The sequence below is a fragment of the Salmo trutta genome, chromosome 12 (assembly GCF_901001165.1).
Source record: "Salmo trutta chromosome 12, fSalTru1.1, whole genome shotgun sequence".
NCBI classification, from domain to species: domain Eukaryota; kingdom Metazoa; phylum Chordata; class Actinopteri; order Salmoniformes; family Salmonidae; genus Salmo; species Salmo trutta.
The window spans coordinates 63,226,166-63,249,045 of record NC_042968.1 but is presented as its reverse complement, the minus strand read 5'-3'; the positions used below and the strand labels follow the sequence as shown (position 1 = coordinate 63,249,045).

Here is a 22,880-nt window from a genome sequence, read left to right as displayed (position 1 = left end):
GGATGCTCTGGATTGACATGTATGACAGCGTGTTCCAGTTCCCGCCAATATCCAGCAACTTCACACATCCATTGAACAGGAGTGGGACAACATTTCACCGGCCACAATCAAGACTGATCAATTCTCAAAGGAGATGTCCCGCTGCATGAGGCAAATGGTGGTCACACCAGATACTAACTGGTTTTCTGATCCACACCCAACCTTTGTTTTTAAGGTATCTGTGACCAACAGATGCATATCTGTATTTCCAGTCATGTGAAATCCATAGATTAGGGTCTAATGCATTTATTTCAATGAACTGATTTCCTTATTTGAACTGTAACTCAGTAAAATCTTTGAAATTGTTGAATTTATCATTTTGTTTAGTGTATATTGTAGCCTGACTAGTTATCGGTTTAGCTATTGTTAGCATGTATTCATGTTTTCGTCATGTCCCCAAAAACTTTACACTGACACTCGCAAATACTGTAAGGCCATACAAAGTTGATTTCCTTTTTGGAACGATTCAAATTATTAATTTAAACCAACAAAACAAACGACTCGCTTCGCCATTGTATTCCTTCGGATTCTTCTCAATCGCGTTGAGTCTAATTTTGGTATCACAAACAGTCTTTTTTTTTTTCATTAGATGTAGCCTTTTTGGATTGTGTCAGCAATACTTCCAGTTGATTTGGGCTTCTGATGTATGGGACATTGCAGCTCAGTAGATGCTAGTCAGCCTGCAAACAAAACACTTCTAAGGTAATTAAGATCCATTTGACTCTACTATAAGGGTACAGTTCCTGGAAGAAAATGAAAAAGTGGGCTTGCTTCAGCTGTATAAAAAGATTTGTAGGTCTACCGTAGCCATTTGAACTTTGATACATTGAATGAAGAAATTATTTTATAAAGGCATAAAAATGGATTTAGTTGTAATGTTGCGATGTTTTACAACAAGGGTGGTCAACCATCCTCCAGGAGAGCTACTGGGTGTACGGTTTCCCTTCCAGTCCCCCTCTAACCAACCACATTTCAGAAATGAGCTACTCAACCAGACCTCCATAACATGACACTGATGTGTTTGAGCAGTAGCTCTCCAAGCTGACTGACCACGTGTTTTATATAGTTACCTAACATGTATTCTACTTTGTTTAAGGGGGGGGGGGTGTAAGTGCCTTGCACAGCAACAGGAGATGGTATATGGGATCAGAGATTAGCCTCCCAGTGTTGATTCCACATGTATGCTAACTTTTTTTATACGTACATAGCTACGCTGCCTATTTGTTGATCATGGAAATGTGGTTAAAAGTCGTGAAGTCATGTAAAAATCATGAAATTCTGACTGCAGCTCATGTTCTGTTTCATCTTTTGAAAGCCTCTTCTTTCACATTAAAAACAATGATTGTAAAGTGCATCCAGAGTGCCACAGGTGGTTTTGGAGAAGTCTCCCTTTCTCTTTTCTCTTTGTCTCGCTCTTCCCCTCTGCTCGGTCTCGTTACCTCGCTCTCTTGCTCTACCCTCTCTCTGTGTCTCTCCTCTATCTCTGTCTAATTGAAGCCTATCCGGTGTATCTAGGTCCAGTTCTTCTGTTGTCCCCTAGCTGACTGGTCCTCTGTGTTCTGTGTCTGAGACAGCAGGGCTGGAGCTCTGACAAACAGAAGGCCTAATGGCAGGATGGATGCCAGAGACGCACAAACATCCCGGGATATAAATATACACACATACACAAAATGCTAGGGCACACACACACACACACACAGCTGCACGTACGCACCCACACACTCATCTTACCCCAGACACTTTTTGGCGAAAAGCACCGTCACGCGTTCCTCTTCTTACTCACTTATTCCTCTGGGACCCTGTACCAACCCCAGTGTCTCTGAAAGCAGCTCTGAAACAGAGCCTGGTAGAGCAGAAACACATGCTTTCATCAAGCCTTCTTTATTCATATTATGGTACGAAAACACAGGCCGTGTTTTTATATCGACCCCAACATTTATTACGACACCAAACCCAGAGATTGCCGTGAAACCGCCTCGTTGTGTAGTTTGATTGTGCAGACAGATACATGGTATGGATTAAAGTGGGATGTTTTGAGGGGCAGCGAAGACAAAACAGCCTCCACGGAGGGAAGCGCGTAACTGTCAAGCCTAGCGCCGAGCTGCGTTTGGTTTGACTGGTGTTTTGAGGACTAGGGCTGTGTCCCAAATGGCACCGTAATCCCTTCATAGGGCTCTGGTCAAAAGTAGTGCACTATAAGGGGAATAGGGTCCATTTGGGATGCAACCCTAGAGGTTCATCCCCACTGAGAAACCGTCGCCTAACACATTTTTGTCTCATGTTATAGGTCGTGTTTAGATTTTGTTTGTCTTAGTAACACATGCAATAACACGTTATGTTTCTCATGAAATGGTCATTTAGCTTATGTCGTATAGCGTCCAGTATCTATATGCATCGATCTACACAGCATAGGTCTATAGCACCTGTCAGTGAAGTGGGATGGATGTTGACCGGATGACATCATGGTTGTTAAATCGCCCATCAATATCTTGCCACAAGTCTGTCACTAGATGCATATGAACTCCCCCAGACCTGAAAATCTATTGCTGCCAATTTGTTAGAAATCGATAAAACTCAATGAAAAGCAAGCCTGGATATGGAGGAAAGTTAGACCAGCATCAATTCCAGACGTTATTTGAACAAATGTCTTTGGCCTGTGTCATAACATTTTTCATGGCCCCCTGGTGTAACATAACCGTATCTGTGTCAAATGTTTGCGATGCTTTTTCCTGTGACGAAATTGGCCTTAAATGGTTGAGAAGGAGACCTGGGCGTGAGCCTGCTATAACAGGGCCCTTGTGTGATATAAAGCAGTATTTATTTGTTTATTATTTTAAGAAACTAGACTACAGGGACACTGGGTGAAAGTTTGCGTACACATACAGTGCATTCGGAAAGTATTCAGACCCCTTTACTTTTTCCACATTTTGTTACCTTACAGCCTTATTCAAAAATGTATTAAATTGTTTTTTCCTCATCAATCTACACACCCCATAATGACAAAGCGAAAACAGGTTTATATAATTTTTTTGCACATTTATTCAAAATAAAAAACAGATACCTTATTTACATTCGGAAAGTATTCAGACCCTTTGCTATGAGACTCGAAATTGAGCTCAGGTGTGCATCCTGTTTCCATTGATCATCGTTGATGTTTCTACAACTTGATTGGAGTCCACCTGTGGTAAATTCAATTGATTGGACATGATTTGGAAAGGCACAGACCTGTCTGAGATCCCACAGTTGACAGTGCATGTCAGAGCAAAAACCAAGCCATGAGGTCAAAGGAATTGTCCGTAGAGCTCCGAGACAGGATTGTGTCGGCATGGATCTGGGGAAGGATACCAAACAATTTCTGCAGCATTGAAGGTCCCCAAGAACACAGTGGCCTCCATCCTTCTTAAATTGAACAAGTTTGGAACCACCAAGATAATTCCTATAGCTGGCCGCCCAGCCAAACTGAGCAATAGCGGAGAAGGGCCTTGGTCAGGGAGGTGACCTATGGTTACTCTTACAGAGCCTCAGAGTTCCTCTGTGGAGGTTCTGAGAACCTTCCAGAAGGGCAACCATCTCTGCAGCACTCCACCAATCAAGCCTTCATGGTGGAGTGGCCAGACGAAAGCCACTTTTCTGTAAAAGGCACATGACAGTGGTGGTGGTGGCAGCATCATGCTGTGGGAATGTTTTTCAGCGGCAGGAACTGGGAGACTAGTCATGATCGAGGCAAAGATGAACGGAGCAATCCTTGATGAAAACCTGCTCCAGAGCGCTCAGAACCTCAGACTGAGGTGAAGGTTCACCTTCCAACAGGACAATGCAGGAGTGGCTTCGGGACAAGTCTCTGAATGTCCTTGAGTGGCCCAGCCAAATCAAATCAAATTTATTTGTCACATACACATGGTTAGCAGGTGTTAATGCAAGTGTAGCGAAATGCTTGTGCTTCTAGTTCCGACCATGCAGTAATATCTAACAAGTAATATAACCTAACAATTTCACAACTACTACCTTATACACACAAGTGTAAAGGAATGAATACGAATATGTACCTAAAAATATATAAATGAGTGATGGCCGAACGGCATAGGCAAGATGCAGTAGATGGTATAGATTACAGTATATACATATGAGATGAGCAATGCATGGTATGAAAACATTATATGAAGTGATATTGTTTAAAGTGGCTAGTGATACATTACATCAAGATGGCAAGATGCAGTAGATGGTATAGCGTACAGTATATACATATGAGATGAGCAATGTAGGGTATGAGAACATTATATAAAGTGGCATTGTTTAAAGTGGCTAGTGATACATTTAATTACATCAGATGGCAAGATGCAGTAGACGGTATAGCATACAGTATATACATAAGAGATGAGTAATGTAGGGTAAGTAAACATTATAATATAAAGTGGCTAGTGATAAATTGATTACATAAATGTTACCATTATTAAAGTGGGTGAAGTTGAGTCAGTATGTTGGCAGCAGCCACTCATTGTTAGTGATGGCTGTTTAACAGTCTGATGGCCTTGAGATAGAAGCTGTTTTTCAGTCTCTCGGTCCCCGCTTTGATGCACCTGTACTGACCTCGCCTTCTGGATGATAGCGGGGTGAACAGGCAGTGGCTCGGGTGGTTGTTGTCCTTGATGATCTTTTTGGCCTTCCTGTGACATCGGGTGGTGTAGGTGTCCTGGAGGGCAGGTAGTTTGCATCCGGTGATGCGTTGTGCAGACCTCACTACCCTCTGGAGAGCCTTCCGGTTATGGGCGGAGCAGCTGCCGTACCAGGCGGTGATACAGCCCGACAGGATGCTCTCGATTGTGCATCTGTAAAGGTTTGTGAGTGTGAGCCAGAGCCCGGACTTGAACCTGATCGAACATCTCTTTAAAGACCTGAAAATAGCTGTGCAGCAATGCTTCCCATCCAACCTGACAGAGTTTGAGAGGATTTGCAGAGAAGAATAGAAGAAACTCCCAAATTACAGGTGTGCCAAGCTACTAGCGTCATACCCAAGAAGACTCGAGGCTGTAATCGCTGCCAAAGGTGCTTCAACAACGTACTGAGTAAAGGGTATGAAGACTTATGTAAATGTGATATCAGTTTTTTATATATACATTTGCAATTTCAAAAACCTGTTTTTGCTTTGTCATTATGGGCTATTGTGTGTAGATTGAGAAAAAATCAACAATTTCATCCATTTTAGAATAAGGCTGTAAAGTAACAAAATGTGGAAAAAGTCAAGGGGTCTGAATACTTTCCAAATGCACTGTAAATGGATGAGTACGCAGAGAGCAGGCACATACAGTAGTAGTGTGCGAGTCAGCTGTTGTTTTATCTCCCCCCGTCAGGAATTGCTAATAATCCATCCGCATCCGACCAACTATGTGATAAAGTGTGAACCTGAGGCCCGACCCTAACCCGCTATTATAGAAAATGCATTGTAAGCTACTGTCAGACGGCAGAATGTTTTAGTTTTTTTTGACAGTGGGTGCAGGATTTATTTTTGCCTGATTTAGATATGTTTCTGCTTTATAATTTGTATAATTAGATGCATGCAGCTCCTCTTCTGTCCTCATATGTTGCCCTAGAAGACTAAATAAACCCTTGCTCACCAGGCCGTCATAAATCGATAGAATGAGTGCTTCAATCTAGTTGACATCGGTGAAGTTCTCTGTCATCTCTGCTTCTTTCATGGTGCAATGACGTTTAGGGACTGAGGAGAAAAATACAAAAGCAAAAAAAAACGTTTTATTATAAAACGGCAAAGATTTTCTGTGCAAAATGTTTAAATAACATCAGTTTGACAGGTTGTAAGGAAATAGAAAGCTCTGAAAATGACCAATGTTTTTGATAAGATTTCAGTTCAGCTTGGGTGCATAATTTATGTGGCTGACATGCGATCAGCTTTTATGAGGTTGATAAAGAGCACCTCTACAGACGGTATATTACTGCACATTTGTGTTCTCTTAAGATGCTGGAAGAAAATCATATTTCTCCACTCTTGTTCCAGAGAGAACATTTTGCCTACATTTGGTGTATCATTCATTTCACCGCAAGTAATGCTTTATTCTGCAGGAGTTCATATTAAGGCTATGTAAGAGGTTATAGACCTACAGTCCGTGTCCAGATTTCCGTATCCATTTAACCCATCGGTACAGTAGGCTACAGTCCCCTTGACGTGCCATAGGCCTATTTGAAGTCCCCGTCATGTGACTGTTGAATTTGTATAGCGCCTCACAATCATCACACTTAACGTACAGTAGCTGGCACTGCTATCATCCTCTTTTACCACTTCACCAAATCTTTCCTAAACATTACTGTTCTGGCCCTCCCTTCTCTTTCTTTTCAACTCTCCATTTTGCAGCTTTTCTCTTATTGAATTAAATTCCAACATTGTCTTTTTTGCCTCTTTGGTTCCCAAAAGCATTTGGTGATTGGCGTGAAGGCTATTTGGCACGTGTACAGTTAGGCCCTAAAGCTTAGGCTTAGGCACTAATGCCAGATAACCTAAAAGAATGAAAGAGAACCTCAATGTAGCTTGTAGTTAGAACTTACGCAAGAATGATACATTCATGGATTTTTTTTATGGTTTTCAACCAGCCCACCCTTAACCCATACAATATTTCATGACCCTAGACCCGCCCACCCCGCTGATATAACCGCAGGGACTGTGGGTTATGAGTCAACCTGCACATCACTAACATACAGTGCATATAGAAAGTCTACAACCCTTTAACTTTTTTTCACATTTTGCTCCAGCTAGCGGGACAACTTCCGGGGAAACTGGAGGGCGCGCAATTCAAATAAATATTATGGATTTTAAACATTTATGTACATATGTGTCTTATATCGGCTGAAAGCTTAAATTCTTGTTATTCTAACTGCGCTGTCCAATTTACAGTAGCTATTACTGTGAAAACATGCCATGCGATTGTTTGTCATCCAAAGGGTCCCAGCTATAACATGTTTTGTTAGATAAAATCCTTCTTTATAGCCCAAAAAGTCAATTTAGTTGGTGCCATCGATTTGAGTAACATACTCTTTCAACATGCAGAGAAAGGAATCCGAAAATCTACCCCTAAACTTTGTTTCAACAAGTCAAAATATGTTTCTATTTACTCCTCAGATACCCTAAAATGTAATCAAACTATAATATTTCTTACGGAAAGAACTATGTTCAATAGGAAACCGATTTTAGCAGGTGCGTAATGTCTTCATGGCAAAAGCAAACACGCATTTCCAAGACTGTGTCCTTCTGCCAAAACTGATATTTCTTGTGGAGAAAAAAGGGGCCCAGCCCTAAGAAGTTAAAAAGGATTAAATTATATTTTTTCCCCCTACAGAGCTACACAACCTACTCCACATTTTCAAAGTGAATGGATATTTTCCACAAAAAATTACAAATAAAAATGAAATAATTGGAGGTCTCCACCCCCTGAGTTAATACTTGGTGGAAGCACCTTTGTCAGCTGGGAATCAGATTTGACCAACTTTGCACAATTTTTAGGGCAACATACACTGAGCGTATAACACACCTTGAGTTGCACCCCTTTTGCCCTCAGAACAGCCTCAATTCGTTGGGGCATGGACTCTACAAGGTGTCGACAGTGTTTCACAGGGATGCTGGCCCATGTTGATTCCAATGCTTCCCACAGTTGTCAAGTTGGCTGGATGTTGTTTGGGTGGTGGACCATTTATCACACAGGAAACTGTTGTGCGTGAAAGCAGCGTTGACATGCTCAAACCGGTGCTCCTGGCACCTACTACCATACACCGGTCAAAGGCACTTACATTTTTTGTCTTGCACATTCACCCTCTGAATGGCACACATACACAATCCATGTCTCGATTGGCTTAAAAATCCTTGTCTTGCCTGTCTTCTCCCCTTCATCTACACTGATTGAAGTAGAGTTAACAAGTGACATCAAGGCATAACTTTCACCTGGTAAGTCTGTTATTGAAACAGCAGGTGTTCCTAATGTTTTGTATACTCTGTGTATATCCATTGTTTTTGTAAATTTGCTCAAGCTCATTACATTTGCTTGGTAATAATTGATTGACATCAATATTCTTTTAAAGCAGTTTTAGGTCAGGACTGAGACTAGACCACTCAGGAACACTCAACATCTCTTGGAAAGCCATTCTGGTGTGTCTTTACCTGGACTTTGCTCCTTTCATATTTATTTTGATCCCCAGTCGCTGCTGATGACAAGCATCAAATTGTATTTGTCACATACAGCAGATGTTATTGTGGGTGTAGTGAAATGCTTGTGTTTCTATCTCCAACAGTGCAGTAATATTAAAGAAGTAATGTCTAAAAATGCACACAATCTAAAATAAAATAATGGAATTAATATAACTATTTGAGCAATGTCAGAGTGGCACAGACTAAGATACAATAGCATAGAATACAGTATATACATATATGAGTAATGCAAAAATATGTGAAGATTATTAAAGTCACCAGTGTTCCATTTATTAAAGTGCCCAGTCATTTCAAGTCTGTGTATATAGGGCAACAGTCTCTGTGCTAGTGATGGCTTTTTAACAGTCTGATGGCCTTGGGATAGAAGCTTTTTTTCAGTCTCGTTCCCAGCTTTGATGCACCTGTACTGACCTCGCTTACCCATAACATGATGCTGCCACCATGATAAATACTCAAGAATCAACAACATTGCATTCACTCCTTTACTGGCCTCTGACAAAGTGAAAAGAAAGAAGCCTGTGTTTAATTAAAAAAAAAAAATACAATCCAAATTCTCCATTCTGTTAAGTAATACTGCAAGACAACACAGCAAATAATTTGACGTTTTTGCCTAAACTACAGGGTTGGGGCAAATCCAACATCACGGAGTGAAACCCTATTTTATTTTCAAGTATTGTGTTGGCAGCACCATGTTATGGGTATGCTTGTCATCGGCAGGGACTGGGGAGTTTGTCAGGATCAAAAGTAATATGAAAGGAGTTTGAGGAAAACCTGCCTCAGTTTTCTGAAAACCTAACCCTGGGATAGTTGTATTTTTCAGCAAGACAATTCTACACATTTTAATGCCAAAGACACACCAAGAGGTGTTGAGTGGTCTACTCTCAATCCTGACTTAAATATGATTGAAAATCAGAGACGAGGTTTAAATATTGCTGTCCGTCAATGATTCCCAATCTAATGTAATATGCTTGAGCAATGTTTACATAAATTATGGATGTATGTTGCCCTAAGAGTTGTGCAAAGTTGGTAGAACCAAATGATTCACAGCTGTAATGGCTGCCAAAGGTGCTTCCGCCAATTATCTCAGGGGGATGGAGATTTATCCAATTATGTCAGTCATACACATTTTCTATGACTTTCTTTCACTTTGAAAATGTGGAGTAGGTTGTGTAGATCTGTAGGGATTTTTTATTTATTTAATCCCTTTTTTAGATTTAATTTTAAGGCAGCAAAATGTAAAAAAATGTCGGGTGTGTAGACTTTTTATAAGCACTGTGCATACACACATAATACTCAATAATTAACTCATCATTCATTTTCTATGTGTGTTTTGTTCGATATCTGTACGGAGATGGCTCCAATTCTTTTTTTTTTAATGATTTCTAAGTAACCCTGCAGAATGGCAGGGTAATCCTTTGATGCTGCTGTTGTGGTTGACTATTCCCAGCTCCTTAACTCAACATCAATCTCTTTCTCTCCCTCTCTCTCTCTGCAGAAGCATGCACAAGCTCACCCAGTTAGAGAGGCTGGACTTGGGGAGTAACGAGTTCACCGAAGTGGTGAGTGTTTCTCTGTCCTGCCCTCGGCTGAACCTCAGTACTCGAAAGTCATTGGCTTCCTGAATGGTTGTAAATGAAATGAGCTCTCATTTTTCTCTCCCTTTCTGTCCCTCTCTCTGTGTCTCTCGCTCTCCCCACTCTTTCTCTCCATCCACTCTTTCTCTCACTGCCTCTCCCCCACTCTCTTTCCCTTTCTCACCCCTACCCCCAGCCTGAGGTATTGGAGCAGCTCACTGGAATCAAAGAGCTGTGGATGGATGGAAACAGACTGACGTTCTTACCAGGGGTAAGATGATAAATTGCTATTCAAAACATTCCCCAGAGACACAAACTGTGTGTGAACTCAAAACTGTTCAAGCCAACATAGTACGATATTATTAAAGACGTTTTGCTCCCTGTCCAGCGTCATAAGATTCCTGTCGCTAATGACGAATCCACAGACCAATTAATCTGTTGGTTCGACGTCATTGTGTGATCCAAACGATTGTGTTTTGCTGTGGTTCATCGTCATCAGCACGTATTGCGTAATGCCTCTCACTCTCTTTCGCTCATGGAAATTGCCAGCTTGTTTGGTAAATAGGTCATAATTAAAACATTAGCGCACCGCAAGCATTTCGACAGCAACCCTGTAATCACAGGCTGTCCCTGGATTAGGATTACTGAATACTGCCTGGCCTCACTGTAGAACATTATTAAAGAATGCCTCATAAACCATGCCTAGGAACGCTGCGATGTACACTGCATTTCATTGCGCTAGTGTTTGTTATAATGACATTGAAATTACTGTTTAATTAAGAAACCAAACGCTCCTCAAAACACAGGAGCCAGACCATTCTTTCTCCTTTCCTTTTTGTCTTTCGTTCGTTTCCGTGAAAGCAGGCTCATATTAGGTTGTACTTTTGTCGATCTGTTTGTTTGTGTGTACACGTTTGACTATACTTGTGACTACCAGAAGTCCTCGCAAGAATAGTAAACCAACAAAAATGATTTGAAGTGAGGACATTTTTGTATTTTAGGCTTCAGGGTTAGGGATAATGGGAATCAATATTTGGTCCCCTAAAGTCCCCAAGTATTGTAAGACATAGCTGTGTGTGTGTGTGTGTGTGTGTGTGTGTGTGTGTGTGTGTGTGTACTCACGCATGTTTGTGTTCTCTAGCGGCTGGGCACTCTGAAGCAGCTGTCCTACCTGGACGTGTCCAAGAACAACCTGGAGATGGTGGACGAGCAGATCTGTGGCTGTGAGAGCCTGCAGGACCTGCTGCTCTCTAACAACGCACTCACACAGCTGCCCGGATCCATAGGTGAGTGGCTACACACACAGACTGTATATACCCACAGACCAACAGATAGACCAGCATGAATACACAAACAGTGCCCAACTCTTTACCTCATGATAAAGGCTGTATGACGAAGCCCAATGACCAGACATGGGGCCTCTGCCAAGCCATTGTTGATTTGTGTCTAATGAACGTCGTTGGTTGTTATTCTGGGGGAAGAGGAATATTGGCTTTAATTGAATCTCATTCTGGAATGAATGACTCGCCTGGATGCATATTGAAGAAGTGGACTTCCAGAAGCAGGATTCTTCACCAAAGCAGTTTTCTGTTCCATCCACCATTTTTACATTTATACGGTGATATGGATTGAACATCTAAATATCTGATAACATTTACGGGGATATGTGTTTATGGCAGCCCTCTTGGAATTTTATGTCTAAGCATTCAGCTGTCATTCTGATGAGAGATACTCTGCTTTCCCATTAAATAAAATGACGCAAATGCGTACAGCTGGATTCGGTTAGCAATTTATTAAGCCCCAAGCGATGGCCGTAAAGCCAGTTACAGTATTGTTGGTGGTATTAATTATTAATCTGTTGCATTACTGTAATGCATACTCTTTTGGTGATCCAGCTGAGAATCAGAATCGATTTGTGTGTGCACTGTAGCAGTGTGCTGTTACCTAATGTATTATGCATCTTTCTCTCTCATCCTACCGCCCTCTTATTCACTCTCTCTACCCCTCTTCTCTTTCTTCCTCCCCTCCCTCCTCTTCCTCCTTCCCTCCCTCCCTCTCAGGCTCCCTGAAGAAACTAACCGCCCTGAAAGTGGATGAGAACCAGCTCATGTATCTGCCCGACTCTGTCGGAGGGTGAGTACTACTACAGCCATAGTTTTAAAACAACCAAACCCATCCTGATTGGTTCACATTGATCCTCATCCAATCATATCACAGAACGCTGCAGTACAGTACACCAATATAGGGCTAGGTTTGATTAATTGACCTAAGCCCTTTGTCCCATCGACCTCATTCTACACATGTGCCAGATATGAGACGATTCACGGTTGTCAGTGATTGTAGTGGTTGAGGCGTTAGTCCCAATGATTTAGGTGAGTTAACTAATCCTGACTGCTCTATTGTGGATGGGTACAATGGTAATCCCTGACCCCAGGAACATCCTAAAACCGTATTGACAGATTAAAGCCGCCGTTTAAGTCTGCTTCGCCAATACTCAACTACTTACGACAGGTTAGGCCAGTTGTTGGCAGTTGACTGCTGTTTCCTGGTGACACGGAAGTCAATACAGGCAGGTCTTGACCAAGTTTAGATTTGACCTCTGTGGAAGAAAAGGAAAAGCCGCACACTCTAATTTACCAATGTAAGACTTGAACTCTGACTATAGACGTGATCATCTGTATGGAGAAACAAAGACCAATTACATTTTAATCCATCAACATAGTATGTGTGGTAGCCAACTTGCATTTAAAGATCTACAGTGCTAAATTGGCAACTTCGTTTATAATTTTTCTGTTTTATTTTGACATTGTTATTTTGTCTTTTTCCCCTTCTGGTCCATTTTTGTTTTTGTTTCCCAACATTGCCAATTACCCTGTATGTTAGTTTGTATTTCCTGGTCCGGGATTAGGAAAAGTTTCTTGGCGGGATTATAAATATGTGATTGCCAGGGGAACCGTGGTTTAATCCCAGACCAGGATTGTAAAGCATACTAATTAAATGCATTTAATCTTGTATTTCATTCAATTTGCTTTATATCTTGAGTTGTGTTCGATGTCCTACACTCTTGTTTGTCCCTGGTCTTGACTTCTGAGCAGCGGAATCAGATTCCTCTCTTTACTCGGTTGCTATAGAGCAGGTATTCCCAAACTGGGGTATGCGCAATGCCGTCGGGGGTACGCCAAATACAAATGTGATTCACATTGTAAAAAATACAATTATCAATATTATTCATTTTTTCCCTTCACATTTTCAAACAGTATATTTATATTTTCCAATGGGGCTATACATTTGGATGAGGTATTTTTCTCGCCTGAGTAGTCTCGTTTCACTGCAAAAAATTTAATTTAACCATCTATTGTTCAGCGAAATAACAATACAATGTCAAATACAGGTAGCCTAGTCAAATAATTAACATCCCATAACATTAACCGTTACTCTCTCGCCGGAAACCTTCACTCTTGAGCAGACATTTAGAAACGAAACATGACAATTTGAAAAATAAGCCACATGAGTTTTCTGAGCGAGAATAAAGACGACTTTCCAGTAGTAAGACATGTATAAAAGCAAGAGATACCATTAAGAAGGCGCTAGAAGCATCTTTTATGATGAGCTAGGACAGGCAAGCCTCATACTATTGTGGAGCACTTAATTCTTCCTGCTGCTCTGGATATGGCTGGGACAATGCTGGGGGAAAAGGGCCATAAAAACTATACAGACAATGTCTTCATCAAACAACACTGTTTCACGAAACAATTACAGCTTCGCGTACAAGCCAGTGAATATTATGCGTTACAGCTGGATGACAGACGTGTCGGGCCTGGCACAGCTCCTGGTATATGTCCGTTGCGTTGATGGGCGGTCAGTTAAGGAAGACATCCTCTTTCGCAAACCACTGGAAACCAGGACGACGTGAGAGGATATTTTTTAAGTACTGGACAGCTTTGTGACATCAAATGGACTTTGGTGGTCAAGCTGTGTTGATGTCTGTACTGATGATGAAAAAGCCATGACAGGGAGACATAGTGGAGTGGTAACGCGTGTGCAAGCAGTTACTCCCTAACTCAAGCTGACGGACAATGTCAAATGTGATATAGCGAAGCATCTGAGTGAGCTGGGTGAGCAACTACGCAGGCCATTTCCCAAAACGGACAACACAAACAACTGGATTCATTATCCCTTTCATGCCCTGCCTCCAGTCCACTTACTGATATCTGAACAAGAGAGCCTCATCGAAATTGCAACAAGTGGTTCTGTGAAAATGTTATTTAATCAGAAGCCACTGCCAGATTTCTAGATAGGGCTGCGCTCAGAGTTTCTTGGCAAGATACTGATTCCTTTTGCAACCACATACCCATGTGAGAGTGGATTCTCGGCCTTCAATAGCATGAAAACTAAATACAGGCACAGACTGTGTGGAAAATGATTTAAGACTGAGACTCTCTCCAATACAACCCAACATTGCAGAGTTATGCGCATCCTTTCAAGCACACCATTCTCGTTAACCTGTGGTGAGTTATTCACCATTTTTGATGAACAAATAAGGTTTTATATGTAAGATGGCTAAATAAAGAGCAACATTTATTATTATTATATTATTATTTGTGCCCTAGTCCTATAAGAGCTCTTTGTCACAACCCGGCTTGTGGGAAGTGACAAAAACTCACACTGATTCTTAAGTTTAATAGATTTATCGTATAGTGTGTGTGTGTGGCAGGCTTACAATGATGGCAAAAAACAACATTTGAGAGTGCGCTGACCCTGGTGCTAGAGGGGATACACAGCTGGAGGTTGAATGTTTGAAGGGGTACAGGACTATTAAAAGTTTGGGAACCACTACATAGAGAATATGGAGAATAATAGTACTACAACACAAGTTGTTCTCCTCTATCAGCTATTTTTATCCCACAGCCTTTGGTGACTGGCCAGCAAGCAGCAGGTCCATCTCACTTTGCCTTTAGAAAAGCATGCATTTACATTTTTCATAGCGCAGAAATCCCCAGCTGCGTATGCAGCCTTTTCTCCTAGCGTCTCTGTTTTCAATAGAACTTTATTGTCTGTTTTTCAGTATGTGTGTGTACGCACACGCGTACACACACACTGAGGCACAGGGTCAGCTGCAGCAGGACACGTACTCAGAGCATGCGCTGACCAGCTGTTCGCTGACATTTTCAACCTCTCCCTGACCCAGTCTTTAATACGTTCATGTTTCAAGCAGTCCCCAAGAGCGCCAAGGTAACCTGTCTAAATGACTATCGCCCCGTAGCACTCACATCTGTAGCCATGAAATGCTTGCAAAGGCTGGTCATGGCTCACATCAACACCATCATCCTCGACACCCCGGACCCACTCCAATTCGCATACCGCCCCAACAGATCCACGTATAACGCAATCTCTATTTGACTCCACACTGCCCTCCCACCTATGTGAGAATGCTGTTCATTGACTACAGCTCAGGGTTCAACACCATAGTGCCCTCCAAGATCATCACTAAGCTAAGGACCCTGGGGATAAACACCTCAATCAGCAACTGGATCCTGGACTTCCTGACGGGCCGCCCCCAGGTGGTGAGGGTAGGCAGCAACACATCCGCCACGCTGACCCTCAACACGGGGGGTCGCTCAGGGGTGCATGCTTAGTCCCCTTCTGTACTCCCTGTTCACCTAATACTATTATTAAGTCCCCTGTCAACATGCTGGTGGTAGGCCTGATCACTGACGATGAGGCAGCCTATAGGGAGGAGGTCGGTGACCTGGCAGTGTGGGGCCAGGACAACATTTCCCTCAACGTCAGCAAGACAAAGGAACTGATCGTGGACTACAGGAAACGGAGGGATGAGCAGGTCGAGAGCTTCAAGTTCCTTGGTGTCCACATCATTAAGGAATTAACATGGTCCACACACACCAACACAGTCGTGAAGAAGACACGACAACGCCTCTTCCCCCTCAGGAGGCTGAAAGGGTTTTTGGCATGGGCCATCAGATCCTCAAAAAGATCTACAGATGCACCATTGAGAGCATATTGACTGGCTGCATCACCACTTGGTATGGCAACTGCTTGGTATCCGACCGCAAGGCGGAGTACATCACTGGGGCCAAGTTCCCTGCCATCGGGACGGCAGTTAGCCTTGTGGTTAGAGCGTTGGGCCAGTAACCGAAATGTGTATCGATCGAATCACCGAGCTGTCAAAGTAAAAATCTGTCGTTCTGCCCCCCCACTGTTCCTAGACCGTCATTGTAAATGAAAATGTATTCTTAACTGTCTTGCCTAGTTAAATAAAGGTTAAATATAAAAATAAATACAAATCCATGACCTCTATACCAGACCTCTATACCAGGAACTCCAGCCACCCAAGTGACTGTTCTCTCTGCTACCGCGTGGTAAGCGGCATAAATACACAAAGACTTGAACCAACAGGAACCTGAACAGCTTCTACCCACAAGCCGTACGACTACTAAATAGTTAAACAAGTAGCTACCCGGTCTGTCTGCATTGACCCTTTTTTGACTCATACGCTGCTGCTACTGTTTATCTATCCTGTTGCCTTGTCACTATACCCCTAGCTACAGTACCAGTCAAAAGTTTGGACACACCTACTCATTCCAGGGTTTTTCTTTATTTGTACTATTTTCTACATTGTTAAACTATGAAATAACACATATGGAATCATGTAGTAACCAAAAAAGTGTTGAACAAATCAAAATATATTTGATATTCTTCAAAGTAGCCACCCTTTACCTTGATGACAGCTTTGCACACTCTTGACAGTTTTGATGTCTTCACTATTATTCTACAATGTAGAAAATAATAAAAATGTAGAAAAACCTTGAATGAGTAGGTGTGTCCAAACTTTTGACTGGTACTGTGTATGTACATATCTACCTCAAGTACCTCGTACCCCTGCACATCGACTCGGTACTGGTACCCCGTGTATATACCCAAGTTATATTTACTCATTGTGTATTACTTGTCATTATTTTTGGAGTATTTTTTCCATTTCAATTTTCTCTGCATTGTTGGGAAGGGCCCGTAAGTAAGCATTTCACTGTTAGTCTACACCCGTTGTTTACGAAGCATATGACAAATACAATTATTTGATTTGAATGCAGCGCACCTGCAATGCCTTCTGGTCTACCTGTGACCAGGGTTCTAAATTAACGTTTTTCATTGGTATCACTGGTGCTCCCAAATTGTAGTAGTAGCAAAAAAATTTTTTTTATTGATTTGAGATAGCCTATATGAAGTCTAACTACTTTTGAAGAACATGTTGTGCTCTAGAAATGAGTATGTAACACTGTAAATACTTCAGTTTATTATAAAAGCTCAAATGTTGATGAGAATACCTGTCATTGAAATTACGAAGTCATTTGTGCAATATAAGTTTCTACATTGTGTAAAATCACGATTTTGGTTAGCGGCGTGCAAGTAGTTTTAGAATGGCACACGACATGGTTTATGAATGTAAAATGTGGTTTTAATAGGAAGATTTTTATTTGTTCATATGGATCAGATCCTTTGACCTGTTTGGGCTAGAAGCAAGCTGTTTTCTCTGTAGTATTGGTGCAACCATGACGCTAACGAATCTGCACCTTATTTCCCTTTAGGGCACTCGGAAACAATGGTACAGCGAAACCTTATCATTACAACAATTATTATCTGAGAGAGATTCTTTTGGGTGCACAGTTCTCCCAAAATGAAACTGCTGGTCGCATGGCAATGTTTTTGGTTGCATGTGCTTACTCTGGCTTAATCTAATGTAGCTTGAGTATAATAAACGTCTGAAACTAGATTCCCCCCCCACATACTGGTCTTGACGAAAAGGAAACAAAAACTTTCTGGGTTCTCTTCTGCACTGTTCATCCAGTAAATGTGGAGGAAGAGTTAAGATTGAGTGTCGCCTTGATAACGTCCAAAAGTGGAAGTGGCGTCACAGGCTCTCTTTCCATTTCCCCTCAAGAACCGGAACATCCGGCTGTTGGGGCCTCAGCAGAGGCTCCTCTGGCTCAACTCCAGCTTAAAATTCACATGTGAAACATCTATCCGCAGACGCAGTATGTCTTTTTTGTATTAATGCTGGAATAAAAACGCCATGATATATTCAGTGTATGCTAGCTTGCATATTCATGAGAACCAGATACAGTATGGAAGAGTTTTGGAAATAGAGGAACCTCTTCTCCAGCGAGTCTTGCAGTCGCAGAATAATCGTGTACACTTTTTTTCATGAAGGGTCATATGCCGTGTAGTGCAGTCCTAGATAGTTATGGTAGCTGAGTCAGTCAGAAATAGGACTTTTGACAGGGGATAAAGATTCCAAGGACTGTTGGCTAGTTCGAGCAGGAAAAATACCTTTTATAGGACTTCCCTCACTATGGTATAAAGCTGTCTCCTGTCCCTCATGATAAAATACCTCTAGAATGAATAAATCAACCAAAGCCCTGTCCACACTAAACACCTATTTTCTCTTCTCCTCGTCCTCTGCCTGTCCTCCTCCTCCTCCTTTCCCTCTGTTTCTTCTTCCTCCTCTTGTTCCACCTCTGTAGGCTGGCAGCCCTGGATGAGCTGGACTGTAGTTTTAACGAGATTGAGGCTCTGCCCTCCTCCATCGGACAGTGTGTCAGCATACGCACCTTCGCCGCTGACCACAACTTCCTCACACAGCTGCCCCCAGAGGTGAGCATTGGAGTCCCACGCGGTGTGTTTACGAGTGTCAGTGTGTGTTTGTGTTATTATGTGTACGCTGTGCTGTGAGCTTATGTACAAAACATCAAGTGTGTGTGTGTGTGTGTGTTTCACATCAACTTATCGTGTCCGGCCCCAGCTGTGTGCTGATGTCCTATCCCTCTATGTCCTATCCCTCTTATCTGCACATCACTCAGATGGGCAGCTGGAAGAATGCCACCGTGTTGTTCCTGCACTCCAACAAGCTGGAGTCTCTGCCCGAGGAGATGGGAGACATGACCAAGCTCAAGGTCATCAACCTCAGTGACAACAAGTGAGTCTAGCCTCCTGTCTCTACTCCTCCCGTCTCAGCCAGGTGGCAGTCCAGTCAGATTGTCGATGCAATCTGGAAAGCAGCCAGATAGGCAGGAGACCAGAGTTGATGTGGCCTCTTTTATTTAGAAAGTCTGTCATTCTTCATCACGCAGTCTTATCCAGGTTCGGCGCAACTCTCCCATGTCACATCCCCCCTGTACTCCTGTTTGGGCCCTCGTCACCACCATCTCGTCACCACCATCTCAACCCGCTAAAGTCCTTATCCCAGCAAAGATGGGGGAACTTTAATCACATAAAACATGGGTGTAGGCATTGTTGAAAATATGACTGTAGTGCAAATGAATCTGTAGTACTAGTGGGATGGAGGCAGCACATTTGTCAGAGTTGAATGAAGAGTCACAGACTCTGCAGGAGAGGCTACACATTTCCACACACAGTATTTACTTTACTTAGCCTAGTTCACATGCAGCTGAAATGGAGATGTTTATGAATAAAACAAATGGTTGAACATCCATATGTGGTACCATGGCAACAGCCCAAATTTCACAGCATCACGTTAACCCAATCTTTCATCCGTGGAACTTGACGACACAATGAATTACGGCAACTTTTGCTTATGTATTGCTGTGAACATCACGCAAATCAATTTGATCTCCCCTAACTTTTCCCATTGGTTCCGGTGTTCTCAAGGGTTTCATTGGAGCGCTCGAACAGACGACACACTAGTTTAACACAGTAGTTAAAATGGGTACCGGTCTACCAGCTGCTCCCGTTATTGTGCAAAGCCACTCTACTGTTGCCACATGGTGCCTTGTAAAACATGTCCATCCAGCTTATTGGAACCAGCGCTGGCACCAGCGCAATCTCTGTCTGCTGCGTCCGCCACCAAAGTGGATTATATAAGGCGCTGAAAAAACACACACACAGGCTGTGTGTCAACAATGGAGAAAAATTATCAGAATGCATTCCCCCACTTTGCACACACTTACCCAAATTCCCGGAGACCCTGGAAGTAAATCATTGGTGAATAATGATACAGGAGTTAAAGCCTTGAACCAGGAAGATAACGTTTGGACCAGGAAGATTGAGTGGATTGATTTCAGACACTCACAAAACCTCCATCAGGAAGGAATAGGGGTTATTTCCAGGTGTTTTTCCAGGCATGGCCACAGACGCACTAGCCGCTCCAGTCCTCTCACTGCCAGCAGCACTAAATAGATTTTACCATGACTCAGCAGTAACCCTGTAACCTGCTGTAAATTAGTTCCTATCCTCCAGTTTCTACAGCGAGAAAGAGACCTGTTTATTACCCCGGGACCACTTATTTATCGTTCCTTGGAGACACATTTGACACAGCACCTGTTTCCTACCTGTTCAAGATGTAATCAAATCAAGCTTTATTTATACAGCATATTTCAAACATGGAATGCAACTCAATGTGCTTCACAGGAAGAAACAAATAAAAATCTTACTGGAACATTTTTACTACACAACAAACATAAGAGGATAGTCTATCTAATTCTCTGTGCACTTTAAAAAGTTATCCTGTAGACGTTAGACAATAGCACTTAAAGATTTGGGCCATTATTAAAATCGGACAGCAGTATCTGTAAAATGAAGTGTGGTTTAAGTTAAGTTATTATGGATATGTAATATTACACCCTATTCTCTAAATAGTGCTTTTCGTTGTCAGTTAATATCTGTTCCATATCTTTCTCAGGTCGGTAATGTGCAGGGTGACTTTTAACTGTAATACTTTCTCTGTTTGTGTCTCCAGGTTGAGGAATCTTCCCTACAGCTTCACCAAGCTCAACCAGATGACTGCTATGTGGCTGTCTGAGAACCAGGTGTGTACACAGCCTCTTGGCTTTCACTTCCATTATGGGGCTTTCAGTGCTTCGTACTGTATTCCGTATAGGCTTATTTCTTTACTCGTGGGGAAATCTCTGTTCATTGTTTGAATGGACCATCAAGGTGCTTGTTGTATTGACCCTCTTGTTTCAAAAGCCTCCCTGCAGTGTCATGAGAATATGATGAGTGGAAGGGAGATCTGTAATTGAATGTCTGACACACACACACACACACACACACACACACACACGTGGTCTCTGAGATGTTCTCTAACGTGTGGGAGCCAGTGCACTTCCATGTCGCTCTACTTCTCAAACGCCGTAATAAAACCATGTCAAACCCCTACAGTAACTCCAGATCTTGTGATTATTTAGGCCTAACAATCAGCCAATGCTGACGGAGGCATTGATAGCTTTACCCACTGTTACCTCGCACACGATGGTGGTCATTGTGGAAAGCATGGGGATTGGTGGTCATTTTCTGGGGCAAGAAAACGAGCGACCCAAGTATAGTGGTGCAACCCGCAGCTCCCGACAGCCAGCCATGGACTAATCCCATTTGACACAGTACAACCCGCCAAAACTCAGATTAAACGTAATAAAACACTTCCATGGCGTCTAATCCTGCAGACACACCATATGGCACAGAGGGCCTTTCTCCAAAGCTGAACACTGAAAGCCGCTGACCATTCGCTATGCTGAGAAGATTTGACCAGAGAGGGAGAAGCGCTCTCTTAAAACAAAACAAGCATGTTTTGGTTGTGGCTTCCAGTGCATTCAGAAAGTATTCAGACCCCTTCCCCTTTTCCACATTTTGTTACGTTACAGCCTTATTCTGAACTAGTTTAAATTACTTTTTTCCTCATCAATCTACACACAGTACCCCATAATGACAAAACGAAAACAGGTTTTTAGGATTTCTTGCAAATGTATTAAAAATTCAAAACAGAACTTATTTACATAAGTATTCAGACCCTTTGCTATGAGACTTTTTAAATTGAGCTCAGGTGCATCCGGTTTCCATTGATCATCCTTGAGATGTTTCTGCAACTTTATTGGAGTCCACCTGTGGTAAATTAAATTGATTGGACATGATTTGGAAAGGCACACACATGTCTATATAAGGTCCCACAGTTAACAATACATGTCAGAGCAAAAACCAAGCCATGAAGTTGAAGGCATTGTCCGTAGAGCTCCAAGACAGGATTGTGCTGAGGCACAGATCTGGGGAAGGGTACCAAAACATTTCTGCAGCAATGAAGGTCCCCAAGAACATAGTGGCCTCCATCATTCTTAAATGGAAGAAGTTTGGAACCACGGCCAAACTGAGCAATCTGGGGAGAAGGGACTTGGTCAGGGAGGTGACCAAGAACCTGATGGTCACTCTGACAGAGCTTCAGAGTTTCTCTGTAGAGTTGGTTGTCCTTCTGGAAGGTTCTCCCATCTCTGCAACACTCTACCAATCAGGCCTTTATGGTAGTGGCCAGATGGAAGCCACTCCTCAATAAAAGGCACATGACAGCCGCTTGGAGTTTGCCAAAAGGTACCTAAAGACTCTGACCATAAGAAACAAGATTCTGAATGAAACGTTTTTTTAAATACTTTGCTGCAATGACACACTTAGTTATCTACCCATCTTGTTCCTTTCTTTTAGCATGTGCATCTAGTAAGTACACAATCATGCTTTTGGGATACTTGTCTTTCAGATTTCACAATGATTTTTTAGTTGAGGACACTACATCACCACACTCCCTCTTTTGCCTCCCTCTCTTGCTCTTGGTCCTCAAGTCACCTTGATTTAGCACCATTTTTTTTATCAGTTTCGTTATTTACATTTACATTTTAGTCATTTAGCAGACGCTCTTATCCAGAGCGACTTACAGTAAGTGAATGCATACATTTCATACATTTTTTTCCCGTACTGGTCCCCCGTGGGAATCGAACCCACAACCCTGGCGTTGCAAACACCATGCTCTACCAACTGAGCCACACGGGACAAATGTTATGAAAACATTTATTAACTCCATGACAGTAGCTAAAGCAAGGGGCTATAGCAGCAGACAAGTAGACTACAAATGCATGCTGGGCCGGACATGCCCTGAGCTCGTGACGGGAGCGCTACTGGAGCGAAGTTGGAGAGGGCGAGAAGGCTGACACTCCAGCCTTTGGGAATCTCGCTCCACGCTCCAGTCAAATTGGGCACGATCCGCTCCAGCTCCG

The 22,880-nt window shown here is 42.5% G+C and overlaps 1 protein-coding gene across 2 annotated transcripts in view; it reads left to right on the top strand.

Annotated features, from left to right (window-relative positions):
- Window positions 1-22,880, top strand: part of LOC115203968 (erbin) — a 139,266-nt gene that overhangs the window by 94,187 nt on the left and 22,199 nt on the right. For both annotated transcript variants that reach the window (XM_029769104.1, XM_029769103.1), the window contains exons 8-14: window positions 9,741-9,804; window positions 10,016-10,090; window positions 10,961-11,105; window positions 11,880-11,952; window positions 18,357-18,486; window positions 18,693-18,808; window positions 20,588-20,657. In XM_029769104.1, the coding sequence (XP_029624964.1) occupies window positions 9,741-9,804; window positions 10,016-10,090; window positions 10,961-11,105; window positions 11,880-11,952; window positions 18,357-18,486; window positions 18,693-18,808; window positions 20,588-20,657 (673 nt within the window). The remainder of the gene's footprint in view (window positions 1-9,740; window positions 9,805-10,015; window positions 10,091-10,960; window positions 11,106-11,879; window positions 11,953-18,356; window positions 18,487-18,692; window positions 18,809-20,587; window positions 20,658-22,880) is intronic.